Genomic DNA, 25,047 nt, shown 5'->3' on the forward strand with positions numbered 1-25,047 from the left:
GCCAAGGATTGTGCTGCTATGCAGAATTTACATGACATCCACTGTGTTTTCATATCCAGAGACACGACCCGGGATCATAAATCTACTTTTTTAAACTCCGCTTTTGAAACGGCACTTTGGATATTCAGATGTCAAGATTTAAAACATGTTTGACCACATTTGAAAAAAAAAAAGAAAAGAAAATTGACCAACAATCTGTTGTTAATCACGTCCTAAACCACAGTTTTCATGCACTTGTTTACTCCCAGTAGATATGCAGTATAGGTGCTTTTAAAGAGCTACAGCCTTAATGTTTAATCACGAAGCTTCATGGGCTTTTTTCCCCTTTGATCTGCACTTATTGATTTCTCTCATCATTAGACTGGTGCATTAGCGTCAGTCTCATTTCGCTCAGTGAATGCTGCACTGCACTGGGACCTGTGTTAGTGTTGGTGGGGGGATTCCCTGAATGAAACTGAGCGGTTAGTTATATGAGATGTCACACTATTTGTCTCCTATTTTAGGTCAGAACACAGACACAAATGCAGTCAATTGTATTTTTTCAGTGCTTAGATGTGTTAGTCCAAACTCCCCTTTTGCTGCATTTTGTCCCTCCATTCTTTATAGCAAATCTTTAAAAATCTTTAAGATGTACAAAAGCATGAAAGGAGACATGCAACCAAGAGCTTTTATTTTTATGAGCCCTTCTACTTCTTAGGAAAATGAAAGTGCTTCTCAGGGCAGGATGTTTACTCCAACATGGTTCAGGTGCAGCAGAAATATAATTGTAGTCAGAGCTCTACCTTGTGGAAGGTCAATGTGCCTACAGGACATTGAGAAGTTACTTACTGTTCATAAAACTGACAGTCGTTAAACCTGTTTTTCATGGTATTTCTATCCAGCTGATTTTTCAGTCTTGAGCAAAGCAAATCACTGATAGATATTTTCTCACTATATTGCTCGAAATGAGAAAGGAAGACTCCCAAACATTTCCCCAAGTGACCCATTATAACACCGAAGGAGTTGTCTAGTACTGTCTTTTCTTATTTTTATTATCTCTCCTATTCTGCTTTGTTAAATCTAACTGAGACATTCTCAAAAAATAGTATACGATCCTAACAGAATAAATCTTTCATCGCTCCACTCCCTTTTCGTTTTCGTCATTTGTCAAAGTATCCATTCAGAAAGCACAACATAAAACCCTGCACTGATGAGAACCATCAGAGGAAAACAAATACATAGAAAGGCTTGCATGAAATGCACCAGCTTTCACTTACGCCTGGAAACATTAGAGATTCAAAAAAGCCTTATAAAGTGAAAATACAAAGATTATATGCACAGAGTATTGCTTTTATTTCAGTCAATTTGTCTTCCAAAACACTATAATTTTATAGAATAGTATATATATATATATATATATATATATATATACATATACACACACACACACACACACACACACACACACACACACACAAGAAACAACAGGATTACCATTTGAATAAATCAATAAAATACAAACAAAACAAGATTCATGAGGTCAAATTTTACTACCATAGAGCGTACAAATACCATCAATTATGGAGAAGGAAGAACACAGACGAGAAGTGGGATTGCGTTACTTCTTGATTGGGAAAACTTGTTCAAGTCGATGGAGGAATTTCGGTGTGCTGTTAAATTGTTAAAAGAAACCTGGAGATTTGTGGTTAAATATCACTTCTGTTGCCCATCACTTCTATTTGATAAAACTCTTCATGTCTCTTTAATTCAAAACATGCCCTTGTACTTGTCCCTGTCCTCCTGGTTCTTCTCCTCCATACGCATGTTCAGCACAGCCAGATTTTTTTTCACAGCCTTCTTCATGCTGGGGTCGAGATCCAGCACCCTGCTGAAGTCCTGCTGGGCCTCCGCTTCATTCCACACCTCCACGTGGGCCTTACCCCGCAGGTAGAAGGCCTTCATTACACCTGGAAACAAATACACTTCCATAGCTGACAGCAGCACAAACATCATTATGTGAATTTTTCAAGAGCCTTTTTAAACCTTGTTATATTTACAATGCATGTGCATATATGAACACATACTACTATAAGACTGTGAATGCACCAATTATTTAGGGTCATACTTTTATGGGCACATGAAGCATGCATTTACAGCTACCATAAAACATGCTGAGTGAAAACATTCTCAGCATGTTAGACTGAATACACTGAGAGGCATTAATCCTAACACAGCATGACAGTGATTTACACTTATATATCAACAGTTTGATAATCATAATTTACTGGGCGTATGAGATTTCTCTGCTTTTAAAGTGTCTCCAAAACCCATCATCGCTGTAGAGCCACAATTGTACTTTTGATGGTGCCAAACCTGGGTGCTGATTGATGATGTCACTGGTGTGTTCAATGACCTCGTAGTACTCCTCCATGTGCAGCAGACATTGGCAGTAGTTTAGTGTTAACGTGTTGGCCATCTTCTCCAGCTTCAGCCACTGGACCTCCCATGCTTTCTCCTGAAGAAGAAATTAGTTTACTGAATTAGTCGTCAATCTTTTTTTTTTTTTAATGCCATATCACACAAAAATCATCCAATAGTACTTAAATAGTGCACTTAATGTTTGAGCATGGATCTTCATGTTGAAGGTCCATGTATTACTTCATATAAGTGACTGAATGATTTTGTGCGCTCAAAGTGTGTGCTGGGTCTTCTGGTAAGTGCGTCATCAGTAAACACCTATTTGAAATACTCATTTGACATAATGACCTTGATTTGCACATTCTTTATGCAGATGATGGCTTCCTTGTACTTTTGTGTTGCCTCTTGGTAGTGTCCTTGTTTGTAGAGTTTGTTCCCCTGTCCGTGCAGCACAGGCACCACCTTCAGCCTCTCCTCATCACTCAGAGCCCACGACTCCCTGTTGTACTCACTAGGCTGCTGCACCTGTCAGTCATACATATATGTGAGTAACTTACGTGTTAAGTTCAAACACTTTTAAATACAGCACTGTGGCTGGTGCATTAAATTACACTATGATATATCACCCAAAAGAAATATTCATGTATTAAATCATAAACATGGATCCCACAGTCTCATGTGGTTGCCTTTGTTCTTCCTCACCCTGATTAGCTCCAGGACAAAGTAGAGAGGCTTCGGTTCCTTCATCAGCTCGTCCAGGTCATCGTAGCCGAGGCTGTGGTAGGCGAACATGTTGGCCATACCACATGTGTGAATGTGCCAGTCGACCGGGTCTTTGCCCTCTGTGATGCGCCGCATACTCTTTGATACAAGTGGGTAAACACCAGTATGCTGGAGAGGAGAGCAGTTAATAAGAGTGAGGATAAAAAAAGAAGAGACTAGCCTACATTATGAGGATGATTCAGGTTTGTAAAAAAAACGCTAACTAAATGGCCTTAAATGCCTTAGTAAGCTAAGTTTGTAATTACAGGCTTTCAAACCTCTCAGATGTCACAAAATGTAACCCCTTTATTTATACTACAGAGCTCATTGAATGGCAATCCAACACAACAGTCAGCAACAATGCAAGTACAGGACAGACTACAAAGTGCCACATGAACCACAAGATAGTTTAATAAAAGGTCATTAAAATCACCACTGGATAGTTATTTTGATACGTAGATCAATCAAAACCTAAAATAAGATGGAGAATACAAGATTAATTAAACAAAGTATTAACTAAAATCAGTGATTAATTATAGAATTAAGAATTAAAGTACATTTATACAAAACAATTACTAATAGAAGTTTTAAAATCACAATTTTACTTTTACAGAAACTAATGATTTAACAATTGATCAAGAAAGAGACAAGTCAAACTGATAGTTTTTAAGGGTTTTTCTTTTAGGACTTTATGTAATATATGTTGCAGTTGAACCTTTCAAGGATGTATTTAGTTTTAGAGAATAATTTAAAGGTCTCTTTAAAACGATTTAACATCAACTCACCTCGCCTTTTCCCTTAATTTAACAAGACAAGTATGCCCTCTACTGGGTATTAGTGATACTGCATTGCTTTATTCATCTGAGTGTGTGGTGCAGCCATGTTGTTCAGAGGGGTGAATAAATGCTGTAAGCCCCATCTAACCTAATCAGAGAGGAGGGGGAGGCAGTGGTGCTGATTCAGCAGGAATCAGAGCCGATTAGGAAAAAGTGAGGCGACTGCAGATTAACGACAGCATGCCTGAACCCATCTGTCTCTGAGCCACAGAAACACAGACAAGGCATGACACATTACAGATTACATAAGATACACATACATCAACATATATTCAGAGGGCACGTTTGTGGTTAGTTGCATGTAGCTTGCTGTTTCAGTTACTGTGTAAGAAATCATATTATACAGCAGCTCTGATGACAGGAGGAGGTTACAAAGAAACATAATTTAGGGCCTCAAAATATTACCTACAAAGGAAAAATTAAGGACATTTCAAAAGTGTAAGTGACTCAGACTGAGGCAGTGTTTTAATTGGCCACGTCTGTTTAGTTATTCTGTACATTTTCCTTTACTTTAGGTAACCTGTTGAACCAATTATTATTAAAAAGTTGTTAATGCTCAATTCTTTGCAAGCCCTGTGAAGCCGTTCATGCATTTTGTTATATCATTCAACTCATGCATTCTTTTTTATTTTTATTTCATTACAGAGAGATCTCAGGGAGAAACGTGGTCTAAATGTGCTTAACATTTACAACTGGAGCACAAAAACATGTGTCCTGTTCTGTTGTTTTGTTTCGTAGAATTGAAAGCAGCCTATGACATCCACACCTGCTGCGTGATGTCACTCTGTGTGGAGTAGAGATTTTTACTGACAGACTTTAATGCAATGTGCTTACAAACAAACAAATAAGAGACCTAGGTAACACAACAATAAATAAAAACACAAACCAGCTGAAACTACTACAAACAAAATTCACCCACAATGGTGTCGCACCAGAATTCAGCCACTTCCCCGATCCTCATAGAAGCCAGCAGAGTCTCCCAGACGTCCAGTTTAAACATGTTGCCTATCACAATCTCCATGGGCGTCCCCGCCACTTTGCTGTCGTCTATCACTGTGCGATCATCGTCACACAACTGGGTGCGGAAGTGAAACGTTACCTGGGGGTAAAAGAACCATATAAAGCATGAAGCGTACTTGTTAAGAATAAGACCTTTGTGAGCTTTCAAACTACAAAGTTGGTCTTAAAGTCAGAACTGATTTTTTTTTTTTAAACAGGGAAGTAAACACATGTGAACAACAGTCGCAATTAAAATGTTATGTCATGAGCTTCACACTGTGCAGTTATTTAACAGCACAGACGTGAGCACGCACACACACACACACACACACACACACACACACACACACACACACACACACACACACACGCACACACACGCGCACACAGGATGGAGGACAGACATGCCAAGGTTGTCTTGCATAACGTCAGAGGAAAGTCAAACAAGTGTGCACACCTTGGAAAAATCTGCTCTCTCTAGTCTAAAGGATCTCTCATGTATAAAAAAAAACAATCTCCAGCGCAAGTCAGGGTTGATAAATTAAGATACGATAACACCAAGTGCCTTGAGCAACCCATTGGTTGATGCTTTAAGGGGAATCTCTGTAGCAGTTAAAAAAAGATATTCACTTGTGCACTGTCCGTGAATTTGAAAATATTTTCTTAATTCAAGAATAACTTGAGCATGACACTGTCTGTTCACACTGCACACTGTGTCTCGCTTCTATTCTGCCCACTCTTTGCACTTAACCATCACCTTTCACATTCCTGTACAATTGTACAGCTCTTAGATTCACTTATGTACTTAAATACCTGCCAAACCACGGCAGAGGAGCAAACTCGAAGCAAACTCTTGTACAACGCATCAAATGGCATTTATGTTGAATATTGTACATGATCCCTTTATGAAAAAAGCAAATGAAATCACTATGCATATAAAATATGTATATAATGTTTTTTTTTTCCATCTTTTTTTTCTTATAGTTTTGTTTTTCACCTATTACTATTTAAGTACTCATGTTGACAAGCTTTTATTTTTTGGCCCCGCTGTTCTGTTTTTGCAGCCTAAATCCAAATTTGGGAAATCTGACACAAACTTGTTCCTGATTCTAAATGATAAAAAAAGTGAATCCCACAAAGAAGTAGAAGGTCTGTCTTGAAAACTAAGTACACACAAGTAGATGAGAATTCCTCAACAAGTTACTCGTCACACCTGAATGAATTATGTCTGGATACTTATAGGAATTGCAGCAAAATATAAATGTTAAACTGAAGATGCAGAATAGCACAACCCCAAAATTAAATTAATAGACCTTCAGTAAGTAAGCCATGCATATTTCACAAAGCCCTTCACAAACATTGTTTTAGTCAACCTTCACAGCAGGCTTTTTATAAGCTTGTTTTAAATTCTGGTACTAATTGCTCAATTAAGTCTTGGACACTCAAGGAGATAGATTAAGCCTTTATTTGATCGAATGAATGAAATCCCTAAAAGGTCTACATTTCAGTCAATGACATGTTTTTTAAGATAGAGGGAATGATTGCAATATTAGGAGAAAAACGTTGCTCTTCCATGTCTCTGCAGGTCATGTGTTGCTGTGTACAGAAAACCATATACTTATATAAGTTTTTTCCTATAAGATTCATAACTTTAAAAAGTAGCTATTTGAGGAAACTATCAAAAGATTCACCATACAAAGCAGCTAAATTTAAATGGGATGTAAAATAGGAGTATAGTTTTTACACTGATAAGTCCATCATAAATCACAACAAAGTTTGCTTAAATATAAATACAGTAAAAACATGTTTGATTTACAGCTTTCATGATGTTATACATTTATTAGAGGCCCACTTTACCTTTGCCCCAGTGGTGAGTTTTGGGATGTCTCCGTTGCCTCCATGCAGGATAGTTTTCCTTATTCCCTCTGAGCCCAGTAGCAAAGTATCCTGTATGTCTGTCATCTTTTGCCTTGTTGTTTAATTTTTATGGATCACTGTTAATATATCTCCTTTTAGATAAAATATGTCAGTGTGTATTAAGGGTACACCATTTGAAGGTTATGGATTACCTGGAGGTGTTGCTCAAATGGATTAGTTGAGGCAGGGATAATGAGATTATAAAAACTTCTCCTCCTCTCCTTATGTTTCAACATAAGGAGATGTTAAGGAGATGTTTATAATGTTTCTTTGTTAATTTGTGTGTCAATAGTCATCATAAGCATTCTGTCAGAGAACAGACAGATCCAGAAACATCCAGAAAGAAAGACAAAAAGAGAGAGTAATGGGGCAAGGATCCACTCGTTCTTGTGGCTTTTGTTTCATCCTAGGAATAATTGTTGATATGTTGGATGTACCATCAGACAAGAAGGAAATTGTGCGTGTGTGTGTAAGAGAGACTGAAACAAAAGAGAGAGAGAGAGTAAAAAAGAGAAAAAAAGATCTGTGTGAGTAGGACATGTTTTCCATTCCAGAGGAAATTTCCTGGATTTATGTGGATGTGGGGATATGAACAACACAGAGAATACCAAGAAACGGTGCAGCAGACAATAACTGCATGGACTCCTTGACCTTGTGTACAAAACATCTGTCTCCCATCTGGGATCAGAGTGTGTGTGCTCGCACGCGTGTGTTTGACAGAGGGAGTGAGCAATCCAAATCTCCTGTGGAGTTTGCTAACAAAGTCTGCAAGCAGTTTGAGAGGCAATTATTGTCCAACATCACCCAATGTTAATGCCTTATTCTGTACTAATTGCACAAAGAGAAAGCCCTATAACTTCGCCTTGGCAGTGCTCACAATTGTGTAACTTTACAGCTTTGTGTTTGGTCTGTGAATGTGAAGGGGGGAAATACGTATTTCACCAAGTATTTATCAGGCAAGGCTGCTGCCTTATCTCTTTTTGAATAGGGCCTCTTTATCCTTGGGAAGTGCTGCAACATAGTATCAAGTTTGCGTTTGTATAGACTAAAGTGACAAACAGGATTGGGCAACAGTTTGGTAAGTAAATGGCAGCTGCCCAAGCACAGGAAAGGACAGATTGTATGCCCCCTTGTGGACACTTCTTACATTACATCAGGAGTTAGTGATCCTATAGGGCCTGGTTAATAAGCATTAACATGGACCTGTAAATCCATTCTAGACCCTTTTTTAAAAAACTATATATTTTGCGTTATATTTTGTGACATAAAAACAGGCCTTTAGACACAAATATTATCTTATAAACGTAAAGAAATAAGATATCTAATGATAGGTTGCAGAATTGTTAGCATGCTGAGGGGTTGGTTTATGCATAATTTACCTCAAATATACTTAAAGCATTATGGTTAACTGTTTGTCCTCTGTTTCTTTCTCTTTCATCCTTCTCTCTGGAAACACCTGGCGTATGGCAGCAAGTCTCTCTTCAATGACAGGTTTGTGTTGCTAGTTATAGCCTTACACTTCATTATCATATGTGTGCATTAAAAACAAAACCAAAAGTAAAATCATAAGTCAAAATAAATACTTTTGTATGACTTTTTTTTTTTTTTTCAATTTCAGAAGTAGTAGAAGTAGTAGTTTCTTTCTTGTTTGTAATGTTTTCACCTCTGATCATTACTCCGTCCACCTAAATTGTTGGAGACATAATACTCTTGTCAGTGGTGTATGTTGTAACTCATTCTTTGTCTTGGAGTGACTCATTATGCCTGCGTCACACCGCCTACACCTCCCTCTATGTGTGTGTGTGTGTGTGTGTGTGTGTGTGTGTGTGTGTGTGTGTGTGTGTGTGTGTGTGTGTGTGTGTGTGTGTGTGTGTGTGGTGTGTGTGTGTGTGTGTCTGCTTATAAGAATTTGCTTTATGTACAGCCTAGTGAGGGACATCCAATGAGCCTATTTGCTGAACTACATGCAAAACATGCACTTTAACAACAGGTTCAACTACAAGCAATAAGGTACACCCCGGCCTCCGTCCCATTTATCCCTGCTGGAAACCCGTTGCTGATGCATTGGTTCCACTTTAGGCAAGTCATACTCTATTTCTGAAAAGTACAGTCATGGATTTCCTGGGGAGGAGCTGTTCCCTGTGTGAAGCCATTCATTCATATACATAAAGCACGGGGGAGGGCTTCTTCCATGACGCACGACATGCACATAGCATAATGTTTATGAATGTGCAAACCTTTTGCTCCTACGCAGTGGAAATGAGGCACAGAAAAGGAGTGAGTGAGCAGATATTCATCTCTCTCAGTCAGACTGACATGCAGAGCTGACCTTGCAGATCTAAAAGGATGAGGCTCATGCAGAAAGAACAGTGTGGGGGTCACTATGTGAGGATGGGAGTATGATGTCGCTACATTTATTTGGCATTGCATCTTAGCAGTCTGAAGATTTAAAACTAAAATGAACATGATAAACGTGATTAATTTACATAGTGACTTTTGACCACAGTATTCGTATAGTGTGTAGCATAATTAGAACCACTTTGATTGCAACCTGACAGAGGCTTTCACTTTCAAAATGTATGCTTTGTTTAAAAAAAAAAAAAAAAAGATTCCTCCTATTTTTGATCTGTTCATATGTCATTAGCTTTATTGCTAATTGGATGTAATGAAAGAAGCTTTATATCATATTTCATCTTATTAAAGTGTATTTTTTATTTGTTTTTTATTCCTTTCTTTTAGAGACAGTAAGAGGGTGGAGTCAGAAATCAGTCACAGAGAGAGTGGGGAATGACATGCAGGAAAGGAGCCATAGGTACAGGTGTATAAGCACTTGTAAATATTGTTGTCATCCAGCAGTGTTAAGGTGATGATTTGTGTCATAGCTGTTATACTGTATACCTGTCATCATTGTGCCGTTAGTCATAAGTCAATGATAGCTCAGTTTCTTGTCAAACATTTTGTACAAATCATCTCAGGTAAACATTTGTAAAATGACACAGGCAGAGGCTGCTTTACAGTACATGTTTACAATGGGGAACATTTTTCAAAGTCAGTTCAACAATAATTACTGTACATTTTTGAAATTTATCCAATGAAGAATTTTCAGCTTTTGGATGAAAACTTCTTTGTGCGGTCCCATGGGTCTTTGCACTGGTTTACAAATCAATATGTGTGCTAAAAGTATTTTGATATTTGCAGATCAGTTAAATCCAGGTTTGACTTTACTTATGAATGAAGTGCTTTGGTAGAGTAAATGTTCATCATAAAAGCTACAACTAATTAAATAATAAAAAATCAGCTACTCCATGGTATTCTTCTGTCGGAGGAAAAAAGTGAGTTTTGTATTATTTCCAGACCATCTTTCATATTTCCTACAAAGATTTTGAAAGGATAAGGGAGATGGCAGCCGTTCAGTCAGGCCAGTCGTACCCCCAGGCCCATGGATTTCATATCAGGATCTCCTATTCAAACTGTGTGTATGCCTTATTTATCAAAGTGACCAAAATGGAGTAAAGCTGAGCAAACAACCTTTATTCATAGATTACAGATGTGGAGTTTGAACACTCGCTTTTCTGAGTGTTCCCTGAATTTTGACTATGCAAAGTTGTGCTTAAATGAGACTCATCTGGTCTTTGTTCATACCTTTTCATCTGAAGTATTCATCACAGCATCATAGAGGTGTTCATCCTTGTGTTTCCTACCCTTGTAAAGTTCCACTAGCACATATTTCTGAGTTTAAATTTCCCTTCAGGCCACCGATCTGAAAAGATTGTATAACAAATGGCAGCCTCCCAACTTTGTCTTACGAAGTTCTGCTGTGAGTCAACAATACAATGATGATGTTGTTCTATGGCTGGATTAGAACAGGGACAGACAACAACAGAACAGACTGTCAAATACGTATTTTTAAGCATTTATTTACTTCGGGAAAGCTTGGGTTGAGGCCATGCAGTAATATACCCTTTTATCTTCTTTTATTGTGAAAATCCAGTCTAGTCATGTAGTAACACACATCTCTGACATGTAAAGCGATCAATGATGACAAGCTCGAGCATAAAAGGTCAGAGGTGACACTCTATGTTCTGTAAACCTCTGCAAGACCCTGCAGTACTTCTTCTAGACAGTAGGAGTAGTGCTGGATTACTCATAAACTGGGTTTGTGAGTCTGCTGTAGCTGTCCTGACAAGCAAAATCCTTAGTAACAGCCTGCACTGGAACCCTATGAAGTCAGTGTATTAGGACAGGCGAGAAGTTTCTGGAATGACACATTAGCTCACATTAGCTGTGGGCTTGAGCACATATCAGCTGCTGCTCTTAAATTACCCTCACTGTATGCCTATTGCAGCCCTTGTGAAGGGAAATTATAAATACACTAACTTATTACTTCCTCTTGCATTCTATAGCCTTTAATCTTTTAGTCTGTGCACAAAGATCTGCGTTGTTGTGCCCTGATTTTCATGGCTCTGTCCTAGCTGCTGGCCTTTGGCTGCGTGGCTCTTCCCCCCAACCGGGCCCCTGCCGACTTGCTCTCCGCTTGGCCCCGACCTTTAGCTACATACCAGAACACATAGCAGCCGGGACAAAGAGCAAATGCACACGACACGTAAACAGACTCACAGAGCACATATCAAGTCAGAGCTTGTGCCTGCACCTATTGTAAATGGGGCTCAGGAAATTTTGGATCGAGGCCTGTTATGTGCAACAGTTATGGAACAATAACATTAAGTAAGACACAAACAACCACCTCCACAGTTGACAGTATCATAGGAGCAGGGTTAGGGACCAGCTAAATAGACCTAGGGATCTAAAGAGGAAAATCATTATAAATGATGCTTTCTTAAGATTTAGGTATTCAGTGTTGGATTAAATCTCTGTGAAGTTAAATCGTAAAATTGTGATAAATGAATTCAAAGGTATCTGAAAAATTGATCGTAATAATATTGTGAGTGTCAGCAGCTGTAAAACAGAGGTTGGCAGCTGCAGAGCAAGATTTTAATATTAACGATGCACCACCGTCTTTTGAATCAGATCTTGATTGCAGATGAACGGCAGGTGTGAAGGCTTGATTGGTGGCAAGGTGTGTGGCTCCACATCTCGCTCTAGGTGAAAACACACACACACAAGACAAACAAGAAAGCACACAGAGGGAAAAAAGGAGGGGAAAAAAACAACTGGGGTCCTCACAAGAATAAGAAAAAACGTAATAACATTGCATCCTCAATCATCTCATTTAAATAATCACATTCCAGTCTTACAATCTTAAACTCAACAGCAGAGATAATGCATACCTGAAGACAGAAATGTACTCCCTCACTCTGTTTTGAGGAATGTATCTTATACTGTATGTTAATTTAATAGCATTTCTGCTTCAGTGGCATGTTAACAAAACAAAATTAATTTCAACACTTGATGCATACCAACTGAATTATATCACATTTATTCCTTTTTGTAAAGATGGGGTTTAATGTCTTTAGCTCAGATAGGACAATGAATAGAATAGGAAACCAGGAAGGGAGAGTAAATATTAACATGAGAAAGGAGTCAAAGGACAGAGTCGGGATCTTTTATATGATTTTACCTTTGATGTAATAGTTTATTATGCATTTTTTCCAAATAGATGTATTGCAAGGTTACATCATATTTGGAAATGAGAATTAGAATTTAGTAAACAATGTATTTTACAAGTACATATGTACAGTACTGTTGCCAGTACATTATTTTGAATGTATTTAAATTATTGACCTGCTCCAGCTTTTGGTTTCAATCTCTCTCTTTTTTTGGCACTGGATACCATGACGTCACCTGATTACAAAATCCATGTGCCTGTGCTATTGTCGTTATTAGTCATTGTTTCAAGTAGTCCTGCGCTGTGATCAAACATTGCCACTGTGCTGTACTGACCTTTTCTGCAGGGACACTGGGGATGGGAGAAAGGGGAAGTGAAATATTGAATGTGATTGAAGTGCAGCCAACAGAGAGCGACAGGATCAACCTGAGTATTTCCCCCAACAAGCTGGTCTAATCTGTTGGTTTGACCAGGTCAAAGGATTAAGGGAGTGCTGTCCAGCCGCCATCCTGTCTGACCTCACTGCACTTAACCTGGGACAGGACAGACCTTAAGACGAATCATCTACCTGTTGAAAAGCTAATGGATTAAAGTCCAAAAAGATGCAGGAGGTTTGCAAAGACACAGTCAATTTAGATTAATGTGAATTACCTGTATCACAACAATGAAATCGTCAATATCTCTTTGTATACAACAGATAGTTTCGACTAAAATAGTTTTTGTTTAAAAGACATTCATGGTTATATTGTAAAAATGGTATATGGACTTATTAATGGAAATATAAAAATAAATGTACATTATAGAAAGTAGGCCATCTGTGGTAACTTTAGACAAAACCAGAAGTAGAAAGAGTTCTTGCATGACATTGAAACAGTATTAATCAACCTTTATTTTTATAGCACCAATTCATAACAAAATGTTATTTCAAGACACATTTCAAAAGAGCGGGCAATAGTGGTTATATAAACTACTGAGACTCAACGTGAATCCACCATGAGCACTAAGCAACATTTAGCAAAGTTACAAAAGCAAGGAAAAACCTTCACAGTACAATTTAAGTAATGTTCATTTTGCTGATATTCAATCACAGTAGTACCCCTTCCTGTATGATACTATATGGCTTGAACATTTTCATATAGTTAAACCAAAAAAATCATCATCTGCAGTACAGCAGTCTGTTTGGCTGATCTTTAAAGCCATTGTTGTACAGGGACACTGCATGTGGACTTCAGACAAATACAATGACAAATCACTGGTTCTTTTTCGAATAAAATGCAACCTGCTGATTGACTCCTGCACATCCATGACACTGCGCATCTTAAGACATTCTGTATTGCCTTTAAAGGAGGACAGGCTGTATTGCTTTGCAGTTCTTGCGCTAAACCAAGTTATGTGAATAATGCATAGATACCAGCCTTACAGTATCACAGTCCACTGTTACTCTCTGCATGAATGAACACAAACCCAGTGAACTCAGAAATATCTGCTACCACTCCCGGGGGAGATTATTCTCTCAAAAGAACTATTTCAAAGGCAATGTCATTTCCTATAAGCAAGGACAGCCGCTGTAATGGGAAGATGGCAGGAAACCTTTACCGATGAGCACGCCCTTGTGGGACACAGCAGCATCTGATGGGCTTTAATATGGACCATGTGTTCTCAGGGAGCTGTACGAGGCTGAGCTTGTCCTGGTGTTCGTGAGCTACTATTGACAATTTCCTCAAGTATTCGTGAGATGCACAACGAGAGGGGACACGCCCTAATGCTACACACGCACAAACACACACATTTTCCATTCCATCGAAGGGTTGAAGCAGGCAGCCTTAATGAAAGGTCAGCATGCTCTCAAAGACGCAAATATAGAACATGTCAATCAAACTATACTTACCTACCTACCCCTCCCTCCCTCCTTCCCTCCATCCATCAACAAATAAAATACCACTTTTTAGAGCTGTTAAAGTTGGATTAGTGTGGTGTCTGTGATGTGCATGTTTTATGATTCCAGTAAGTTTTTTCTTTCATTTTTCGGTGAGAAAGTTGTACCAGGAAACAATGTCAGATGTGAGGACAGATTGTAGAAGTGACCGGTATACTGTTGTTGAAGTGTCCTGTCTGATGTTAAAACTTTTTAGCGTCCTCAGGATAAAACATGCTGTTGGTCTTTCTTATAGATGCAATATCTGTGCTGTGTGAAGGACAACTATTTTGCTTAGCATATAGACAGGAAATGGGGCAAACAGCTAGCCTGACTCAATGAAGGGTTAAAAACTACTGTTGTTGCTGTAACTCACAAAACAATGTTATATTACTGTTTTGTATTGAAAGTTAGTAGTGTGTTTTAAAATTTCTCCACAGTTTTTTTTTATTTATTTTTTTATAGTTATCAGCTGGTTAGCTTAACATACAAATTTGTAACCCGCAAAGCTTTAGCTTGGCTGGGAGGATTATTATTATTTTTTTTTATTTAAATTTTTGCTGATAGTTAACATTTTGATATATCTTATCTGTTCACAGTTATTGTATATTATTTCCCTAATCTTATAATGTCTTGTCACCTACTTGAGTTGGAGTTATTCTCCAGCTACAGTGACCTATCAGTGAAATACAAGCGTGTGTGTTAAAGTACAGCCCAACAATGTTTGTCTGTTTACAAGTAAATGTGACCACAGTATGCAGGGCTCTATTACAACCTGAACTGTATTCCAAAAAGAGTCAATGTTTGTTCCTGTCTAATAAGCAATGATAGCTTGGAAATGCTAGACGGCCCTGCGATCACCAGTCTCTCTTTGCTTGTCTCTCTTACAAGGGATTAAGTTGTCAGGTTACATTGAACCCTGAGTGCCCTCCCAGACAAAACCGTCTTAAGGTGCAGGCAGTCCGGTTATTTATATCTGTGTTGGGTAAGCCTGCACTCTCTGCAGCACACTCCAGCTCATAGACATGTATGGACCTCAGTGTGTCCTGCTTGACGTGGACAAATCAAAGTGGTTGTGCATGTACTGTATGTCCACCTGCTTCACTGTACATATGTTTATGTTTGAAATGTGTATGTGTGTGAGTGTATGTGCGTCAGCTTATTTGAGGCATCTAACGAGATTGTCTAGTCACTATACTGGCGAACTTTCCAACGATTACATACTGTATAAGGCCTTCTCGAGACACCTTACTGACTTCACCACACACACACACACACACACACACACACACACACACACACACACACACACACACACACACACACACAGAGGAATTAGGAGTGTGGGGGGCAGGCATCAGATTGTCGATATTGTTCTACATCCCACTGTAACTAACTCACTTTTTGACTTTCTCTCTTTTCGCCTCTCGGCCCACCTATCTGGATCTCCTGTCTATTTTAAGGGCTCGATGCTGGCCAAGTATCAGCTGCAATGTGTAGAACAGATCACGGGTAGGGGCCCCTGTGAGACAGGATGCTTTCTGGCTTAAGCACAGTAGTAAGTGGGTGTAGGCTACTTTGTGTAAGCTTTCAATCCCTGGCTGTACTTTAGTTTCCAAGCTAATTTTAAACCTTTTTTTCAACATGTTTTAATTTTTTTTTAATTTTTTTTGTCTTTAAATTAGAATTTTCTGACATAATCAGGGTTGAAATTCTGATTTTCCTTGAAATCCAACCCAAACTTATCCTTCTTACTTCTTTTTGGATTCTATCCCATGTTTCCTCATACAGACAACCATTGCCAGAAATGTGCTCCTTCCTATACTTACGGTCTTTATATGATTTATGGTTGTGTCCATTACTGTGAGTTATGACTCTTTAAAGACAGTTACGGACTGTTTCAATAAATTGCTTTATTCACTGTTCATTTATTAAAGCTGTTTAGTCCCCATAAAACATCTGCATGAAACCAGACAAAAGGCCAGGGTTATAAATCCCCAACATTAAAAGATAGACTGAAGAGAAAAAACAGGACTCCCCACATTTCAGCGGCTTACACATCTATAATTAATTTCATTTTTCAAATAGCTTTCTGTTTATTGAAATCATTTTTGGTAATATTACTTGATGAACTACGATGGGGGGATTTATCACAATTACCCATTTGGGTCAGTAGAACTACTACAGTTTTATTATCCATGTGTTTAAGTAATATACAAACTTTTACATCCTGAATCGATCTTTGGATTAATGATGAATAAGAATAGGTAAATTCTTTGAAGTGCTATAGTTTGTTAAATTATTGTGATTATCAGTAGTTTAACTTTTTATTTTAACTTCAAATTAAAGACTATAGCTGTTGGTTGTGGCGGTGTAATGCCCTATAAAATTGTAGTTTTCCAGAATAACTGCTTCACAAGTGTACCTCAGTATCAACAGAAAACTATATATTTCTCATTCCAGAATATTATTTCATTGCAACTAATATTAAAGACTGCCCTTTTCTGTGTAAGACTGAAGAGCCTCAGAGTCAGAGTGTGATGGGACATGAATTTTACATGAGCCTAGTTTTAAATAGGTTTGCTATTATACATTCGACTATTAATGTAAATTGCACTCACTTATTTTCCTTGGAACATAAGTTAAGCCAATTGTGAAGAATCTACTGAGTTTTTTTTTTGTATTGTTTTTTTTTTTTTTTTTCAATTGCAAACCAAATGCACCAAGGCAAATCTGCAGGATGAGTTAATAGATAATAGATAATAATGTTCTACAACGACTGTCTCAGACTTGTTGAAGGGACTGCATAAAACACAGTGGGAAATTACTGAAATAAGTCAGGGAAGAGGGAGGCCAAGGAAAACATTTCCTGTAGCTTGAACATGATGTAAAATATATTTACTGATTACTTGTTTGAATAATGATAATAATTATCCAACTTAGTAACATTTAAGTTTAACATTACACAATCTAAAACGCTTAAAACACACCTTTACAATCTAATTAATGGATTTATAATGTAATTGTAACTTAATTTATTTCTTGCAGTCAGATCACATGTATGTTGATAAGTGCATTAGTGTGATGAGTGTGTGTGTTTCATCTCCTCATTTAGCTCCTGCTTGCTTTAAAACCTCAAGATGCACTTTTTCACTTCAGGGCTAAAGGTCGCAGAGGATTGTAGCAGCACGCTGCGCCACGGGCTGCGGTTGCGTCACCGCCAGTATTGAGTCAGGTGCACTCCCAAGGATCTCACTGCCAGCTGCCGTCGAGGCAGGGATAATCTGCCTAAGCAGCTTTAACATGATTTTACCCACGGAGAAGAATTTAGCGGAGGTTTGTAAACCTCTTCAGTCTCGGCCTTGGAGCTACTTCCTGCTTTGACTTAAGAGTTGAACATGGGCCAGACAGCAGACACTAACAAAGACACCAGACTTGAAAAAGATAAAATTATTTAGCTTATTTCATGCATTCATTCTTTCATTTATTCATTAATACACTAAAGTACTCATGACCTCTGGAAAAATAATCTTAAAGTTTAGGATTTGTTTGTCTTTTCCAGTAACACTTTGGACTCTGTCTTCCTATTTCAAAGTATTCAAAGACACATCCTCTGTCACTCAATTTGCCATTACACTGAAAGCACCAGAGACGTCATAAGAAAATAGATCAGATCTTTTATGGATGTCCTAAGGGAGAATAGTTCCTTCTGATAGAAAACAGAGTGAGATTTATCTCTTAAAAACACTGCTGCCTTGACCTTCTCTGTTAGGGCCTGATGAACTTTAACAGATGAAGTTAATCTACTAACAGCAAGGGGTCAAAGTCAACTGCCTGATATCTATACATGCTGTGCAAAGATGGGACTGGTATTACATGAACTAAAGGGCAACAGCAACCCAATCCTCAGATGAAAGACTGTGTCAGAGAGTCTTCTGCAAACAAGCAAAACTCTGACTTCTGGCATTTAATGCCACTGCAGTAATAAAAGTTGGTAATAAATAAATAAGATTTGATAATAAAAGACTAAAACTAATCCTGCAGATTTAAAGAAAACATTATAACCAGTTACATTTATAATTATTTATGTTTGATAACACAATAAATCTGTTAGGATTCAGATTGACAAGGAGCTAGCATAGAGCTTTTACCATGTTTTTACCATGATAAGCAATAAAGCTGGGAACGTTTTAAGAAATAAAACCTTAAACATGTTACAAGTTGGCCTTATATTTTCAAAGTGATCCTTAATGATTCAGATAAATATGTGAAAGAAATACATCTAATTTCTTTCCCTCCGCCTCTGGGTTCAACACCTACATAACTAAAACAAATTACAGCCTGCTAAAATGTTGATGTACCAACAAACTCTGGCCTGACATTCATTATAAGACTGTGAAATATATTCAAAATTGTACTATTGGAACACATTATTAACTGGACAAGATATAACTATACACACTATAGGAAATGAACAACATTAAACATTGACAAACAAAAAATGCCACCTCAAGGTCACTTGAGAGGATTGTTGTTGATGTTTTCTGTCAGTAAAATGATATCTCTAGTAGAATGTGTCATTGAAGCCCATCATGCTTGAGTCTGGTTTGTAGTTTTGAGTCTGAACGCTTGATGACTTTGCATTACATGATTCACTTTGAAAACATAAATATACTGTATTCAAAATTCAAACAATAAAAAGTTAACAGATGAGGTAACAGATGCATGTTTCTCACATCTTCTCCTTCTCTAATTTCATTGCAATATATAGATATAGGACTAATTTAATGACCAACAATGAGTTACTGATGAAGTTGTTTACACAGTTGCCTTTTTCTTCTGATATCACACTCAGGCTAGGAAGCACAAAGTTGCACTTCTGTGTTCCTGTTCTTAGTTGTATGAATGTAGGGTATCTGCCTTCTTTCATCATTGTATAGTTTCACTCATTATCAGCAACTGAAAAGAACATTATAAGTAAAGATCTGGAGAAGCCATATTGTGGAGTAAAATTTTGATTTTGAATTTTGACAAGCTCCTGGCTACCGTGAGACAACAGCTAATGTTAGCTTTCAACCACCCTGCAGCTAACATTATGTAAGCAAGGAACTTCCTACTTCATATACTGTAGTAGCACAATGTCTTATTAATATTAGCTTTCAGCAACTTCTTAAGCTAGAAAGTTGTTAGATGCTAATGTTAGCTGTTGCCTGTTGTAGCTAATGAGTAAATGTTGTAATGTGTATATAGCCTTATTTCCCTGATGTTCATTGTATTTTCCTCTTTTGGATTAATCATTATTCAATACAGGATGAAAGTGTATGCAACATTAGCAGCATTTGCGCTTCCGCCCTGGGTATGACTTCAAAGTAAAATGGCAGCTATGTGAATATATTTAATTGGGATAAAAAGACTTAAGGTAACTTTACAGCCCTAAATCCAATTTTGACTCTTCCAACTCACCAAGAAGTTCTAAATTGTGCAGTATCTGTGACCTAATGAATGTGGTATGATTGATGGCGTTTGGTTTGACTCTGTGCTCCTTTAATGATGCTATTCTGTCTTTTTGTTTGCAGCAGCTGATTGTTCACCTCCTTCTGAGATGCCTTTCTGCTGGCTCACCTTTAACAGCTGGCACAGCAGCTGGCAGCACCTGTGTCTGGTGTCACGGGTAAGGTACATCTTAGAGGGGGAAGTGTGGATGTATTCACAAGCACAGATGCATTTCAATGTATTTAAGCAAAAAGAAAAATAGCTCCATCCAGTTGGGTCATCTTACTCAGGGTGCTTCTCTTTAAAGCCTTCCTTCCTCTAACAATCTCTTAATGCACTCACAAGAGATTCCCTCGGAGCGGATCAAGGCGGCGAGTCACTGACGTGTAACTAACCTACAAAACACACAAGGTCAAGGTGTGACCCTTATATCCAGTGTTGTGGTGTATAAGGTACAGCACTGGTAGTGCTGACTGAAGAGGATGTAGGAGAAAGTGGTGTAATCCCTGTCTGTGTTAACTTCCATGTGTGGGTGCTAATGTCACTGGAGTGAGGGACAGTTGTGGATGTGGAGAATTGGAAGAGTTAAGGACAGGTAAAGGGAAGTCGACATGAGGATAAGGAGATTGGGACACAGGCAGGAAAGCCAGGAGGCATTCAACAGTGTGGTTGAAAAATAAGACGATGTACTTCTCCCCAATTCTATCTTCTATCTGGGGTGTTACGTTAGAGCTCTAGGAGTGAGGGAAAGAAACGAAGAGCATGTGTGCAAGGGAGAGAGAATAAGCTGTTGCATCTGGTTTTGTTAAGGCCCCAGAACATTCCTTTCCTCTGTTCAGTTCTGGCTGGCAGCTTTAAAAGGGACATGCTGGCTCTTATATCCGGAACTGGGCATTGCCCTCTCTCTTGAAGTTTTGGTTTATGATTGCTGAAGGTCACACTTCAGATATCCATGTTTCTTTTTATGTGCTCTAGAGAAAGGTTTTTATGACACACAGGAGCAAAAGCAGATGTATGGTGATGACAGAACACTTTATTTAGTATCATTTGCTAACTTCTTACTTAGGAATTTTAACTCTAGCAGTAAGAATTCCCTACAAAATCAAGAAAAATAAATTACGGTGAAGCATTTTGCTTTTTTAAACTGGATTCACACATTACATTTGTTACCTTCATCTTCAATTTCTGATCCATAAAGTCGTTTATATGTCGTCTTAACTTAGAGTTTTGTGTTCCAACAATGAAGGCTTACCTTTCAAGTGAAATGTCACAGGAGAGATTTTTTTTCACAACACAGAGTCTTGTTTCGAGTCTGGAGTGTGTAAATAAAAGACTTAAATGTCACTGTTGATGCTTGACTTTGCATGTTTTTTTGTTTTTTTTCCGATGATGTAAACCACGTGAAACCTAGAAATGTGCTGACTTCATACAACAACATAATATAACATATGACATATGAAAACAAACACAGCCATAGAGTTGTCAGACGTGAGTCCTCCGGATGCAATGTGTTTGTTACATGATACAGCAGGTGTCATGGTATGATTCTCAACACATGAACATGCCGCAGAAGTAACGAGGTTTTTCTTTAAGTGTCTTGACTTTTTCAAATGATTTGATTCGGGAGTAATCTTCATGGCGCTCTCGAAGATAGGACACCTCTTCAGTGCAGGAAAGGGCCGACCACAACAGTTCTTCAGCTGGCAGCTTTAGCTGGTACATGAGGACATAAAGCTTGCCAGTGAAGAACTGCTGTAGGTCTGCCAACAAGAGCATACAACATGCCATAACCTGTAGGAGAATATGAGGAACCATTGACAATTACCTGCTTGCTGGTAACTGAAGCTAACACGTTGATGTTGAAACAAAAGCGAGCTACAAGCACTGAACTTCCATGGAGATCCTTAATATAACAGCAATTCTTGAAATTCCCAGTGAGTCACCAAATGTGCATTTCAAAATTGTTGTGGGACCATAAAAGGAAATGATAGGCATCTTTAATATTTACAGGCTAAATTTGAGGTTGTTCTTTGCAAATCTAGTATTTTTTTGGCCCCATGAAAAGCAACCAACGATTGTTTTCCATCTTTAGGCTCTTCGACATTTGCTTTAACATTTGGTTTTGTTGTTTGGCACACAGACAAAAAACAGTCCTTTTTTCCAGGGCATGTTGTGGGATAGAGGTGAAGAGGAGGAGGTACAGAGAAAGATACAGAAGGAGGAAAAACTTCACAACATTCCTTCGTCCTGTATTTGTGAATACCGCGGTTTACTGTCTTTAGATGTGCATGCGCGTAAAAAAAACAAGTTTCGTGCACGTACAGGCAATAAGTGAGGCTGCCGTTTTTGTTTTCTCCCTGCTCTATATTTTTGTTACAATAATTGAACACAGAAGTTTTTGCTAGCTAGATAGCCTTTCCTTTGGTTACAGCCTGGAACTCCTGATAGAAAACAGCTCCTATCCAGAGGGGCAGTTCAGCTTTTCAACAGCTGTACAGGCCTGAATGGAGGAATTTACCTTTTAATTTAGACACTCCCACTGCTTTTGGTGTGCAACGTCTTCACCAACAAGTAAAGGATTTTATTTCACCTAAAGAATACCAAAAGTCCATCTGTATGAGTGTCAGTATCAAGACATTCTGGCAGAAGAACGAAGCCCTCAAGAGTAATACACGTCTGACCAATGTGGTCCTTTATTCTTCGGTATGAAATACTTTTAGAAAAACTTTAATCATGTCTCAATTAAGTGTAGGATATTAAACCTGACAAGAAAACACTTTCTGTGATGTAAACCCTTTTAACATTCCCTTTCTGCCGGCCACTGTGTAATACTCACAAGTAGCCCAGGATTTCTCTTGCCTGGCATTCGTTCAGCTGGCCTGACTTCAACTATTGCAGTCAGTCAGTCAGTCTGAAAAGCCTTTCCCTCGCAGCATATTCTTTCACAGTTCAAGGACAGGACTTTGGGCAAACTAACTCCCAGCAGCTCTCCGAACCCAGCAACCCCTGGAAACTCAACGAACCCCACGATGCTAACGCTCTGGACTGCAGAGGTACACACACACACACACACACTCTCTCTCTCTCTCTCTCTCTCTCTCTCAATGTGACCCTCTTCCACAGGGAACAGGAATTGTGAATGGGCAGTGAGCCTTGATCTTCTACTGAATCCAGACAGATCCTTTGTGGGTGTGTAATACTGGTGATGAGATCCAGGGCAAAGGCTTCCCTTTGTGGGTAAATTTGTGAGAGGCACCTGTTAGCTCCTTTAGGCTTTCCTAGCATTTAGGAGATTAGTTTCTTTTTGTGTTTGGCAGATTTTATTTAAACAGGGAAGTAGATCTTTTTAAAATATGTATCTTGGGGCCTTATTTTAACTTTATTTGAAAGTAAAGTAGGTAGAGTAGAGAACCGGGAGGAGTGACGGGGGGGCCACTATGCCATATTTGCCTTAGATAAAAAAAGAGGAAATAATGATGAAAATAAACCAGCATACACTAACAAGGTCAAAGACCCCCACTAGTACAATAAAACAAACTGTTGACCATGATATAGACCCAATATGACACACTATAAAGTCTGGACAAATAGCACCCTCAACCTGAGACAAACCTGTTTTCTATACTGTCCAGACATGCAAGGCTGTCGGCAAAATTGAAATGAACTTAAGAATAAGCACCAAGAGGTGCAAACCAAAAACACATTTTAATGAATGAATTTCCTCCTCATTAAACAGCAATTATATCTATTGGTTATTTTTTTTGACAAAGCATGAAAATTAAATTGTGCCTATGGCAAATTAAAGGCAGCAGAGAGCAGGCGTTCTCTCCTTCTATATGAAATTTTTATTCTTACTTGTTTTCTTGTAATGTGTTTTTTCCCTGCTCATGATACCACAAACACACACACAAACACACAGAGGCCATCCCAGAGTTGAGAACACAGTGTACCAGAGGAGTGATTTATTACACAGAGCTGACGATTCCCAGGACAATTACAGCCAGCCTAAGCAACAGGGTGAAAATGGCTTCTGAGTGTGTGCACACAAATACAAGAACGCACAAGAAGCACCTAAAGTGCATATGTGGAGGAGGGATTCAAGCATGCTATGTGGTGAACAAGTGATGACCAAAGTCATAGAGGATGAGGCCTCCTGTCACCAAATTGAGTCATTATTCTTAGATCAACAGAGAAGCAACCCTTCAATCAATTGTGTTACAGGTATTTTCAGCATTTCCTGTTGACTTAATCTCCAAAACCTAGTTGTTGTTTTTTTAATTTCAATTTAAAAAAAAAACTAGTCAGATATATTACAATTTTATTAGTTTAAGCTTTTTTTTTTAAACTAAAGCTGACCGTTTTTATTGCTTGAATGGGATTTAAAAACACAAGTAGGATGGGGATTGTAATAAATATTTGAGTAGTAGTAGTTTCCATTGCATTCAGTTAATATGAGTTAGTATGAGTTTATGTTTTTCCTGCATCAGGACAGCTAAAAGCTAACGCCGGGATACCACCGCTCAAAGATTAAAGCAAAATTGCAGGCCACAAATATAAAGCTAAGACCACAATACAGCAGCGTTGTTTTCGACAAGGGCAGACTTGCTGCGTTATTAGGATAAAAACAGCTTTGCAATAGATTCCAGCAAGCCTCTTATCTGTCCTCCAAAGGCATCAACAATATCCCTTTCACAAGCAGCATCACCTGGCCCCTTCATCTTTTTTTGGTATAGTACAAATCTAAAATATTTTCCCAAGACAGCTGCAAGCCTGGCCAAACAGCAAATGCTGGTTTTATTACAGCAACCTCATGGCACACCCAAAACATATTTGTTGATTAAGAGCAGAACAATTGCACAATTTAAGGTTTAGTGTGTGCCAATTAAACTGATCCACATTAAACCAAACATGACAATGAATTCATGAAGTCTTTTTTTCTTGAACATTTGAAGGGGATCAAATCCTTCGGCATCTGCACTTGGGAGTTTTGAATAACATTAATTCAATAAGATCTAACTTTTTCTGCTTCCTTCCACAAATACAATCCACATTTTGTAAATAGCATTTCCTTAAAATGACTGAACCAGTGACTTACAATGGGACAAATTAAAATCTTCTACAGGTGTGTACTAAGCCCCCATAATTCTTCAGCCAAGGCCATG

General features: G+C 38.3%; 1 protein-coding gene across 1 annotated transcript; it reads right to left on the bottom strand.

Moving 5' to 3' along the window:
- Positions 1 to 1,486: 1,486 nt before the first annotated feature.
- aipl1 (aryl hydrocarbon receptor interacting protein-like 1) lies at positions 1,487 to 7,029 on the bottom strand. The gene is made up of 6 exons (XM_079354953.1): positions 6,852 to 7,029; positions 4,915 to 5,094; positions 3,100 to 3,288; positions 2,746 to 2,922; positions 2,353 to 2,494; positions 1,487 to 1,946 (listed from the first exon to the last, which is right to left on the bottom strand). Exons 1-6 carry the CDS (start codon positions 6,954 to 6,956, stop codon positions 1,747 to 1,749), a joined length of 993 nt encoding a protein of 330 aa, XP_079211079.1. The 5' UTR covers positions 6,957 to 7,029; the 3' UTR covers positions 1,487 to 1,746.
- Between the last annotated feature and the right edge of the window lie 18,018 nt (positions 7,030 to 25,047).

The sequence above is a fragment of the Symphodus melops genome (genome assembly GCF_947650265.1).
Source record: "Symphodus melops genome assembly, chromosome: 10".
NCBI classification, from domain to species: domain Eukaryota; kingdom Metazoa; phylum Chordata; class Actinopteri; order Labriformes; family Labridae; genus Symphodus; species Symphodus melops.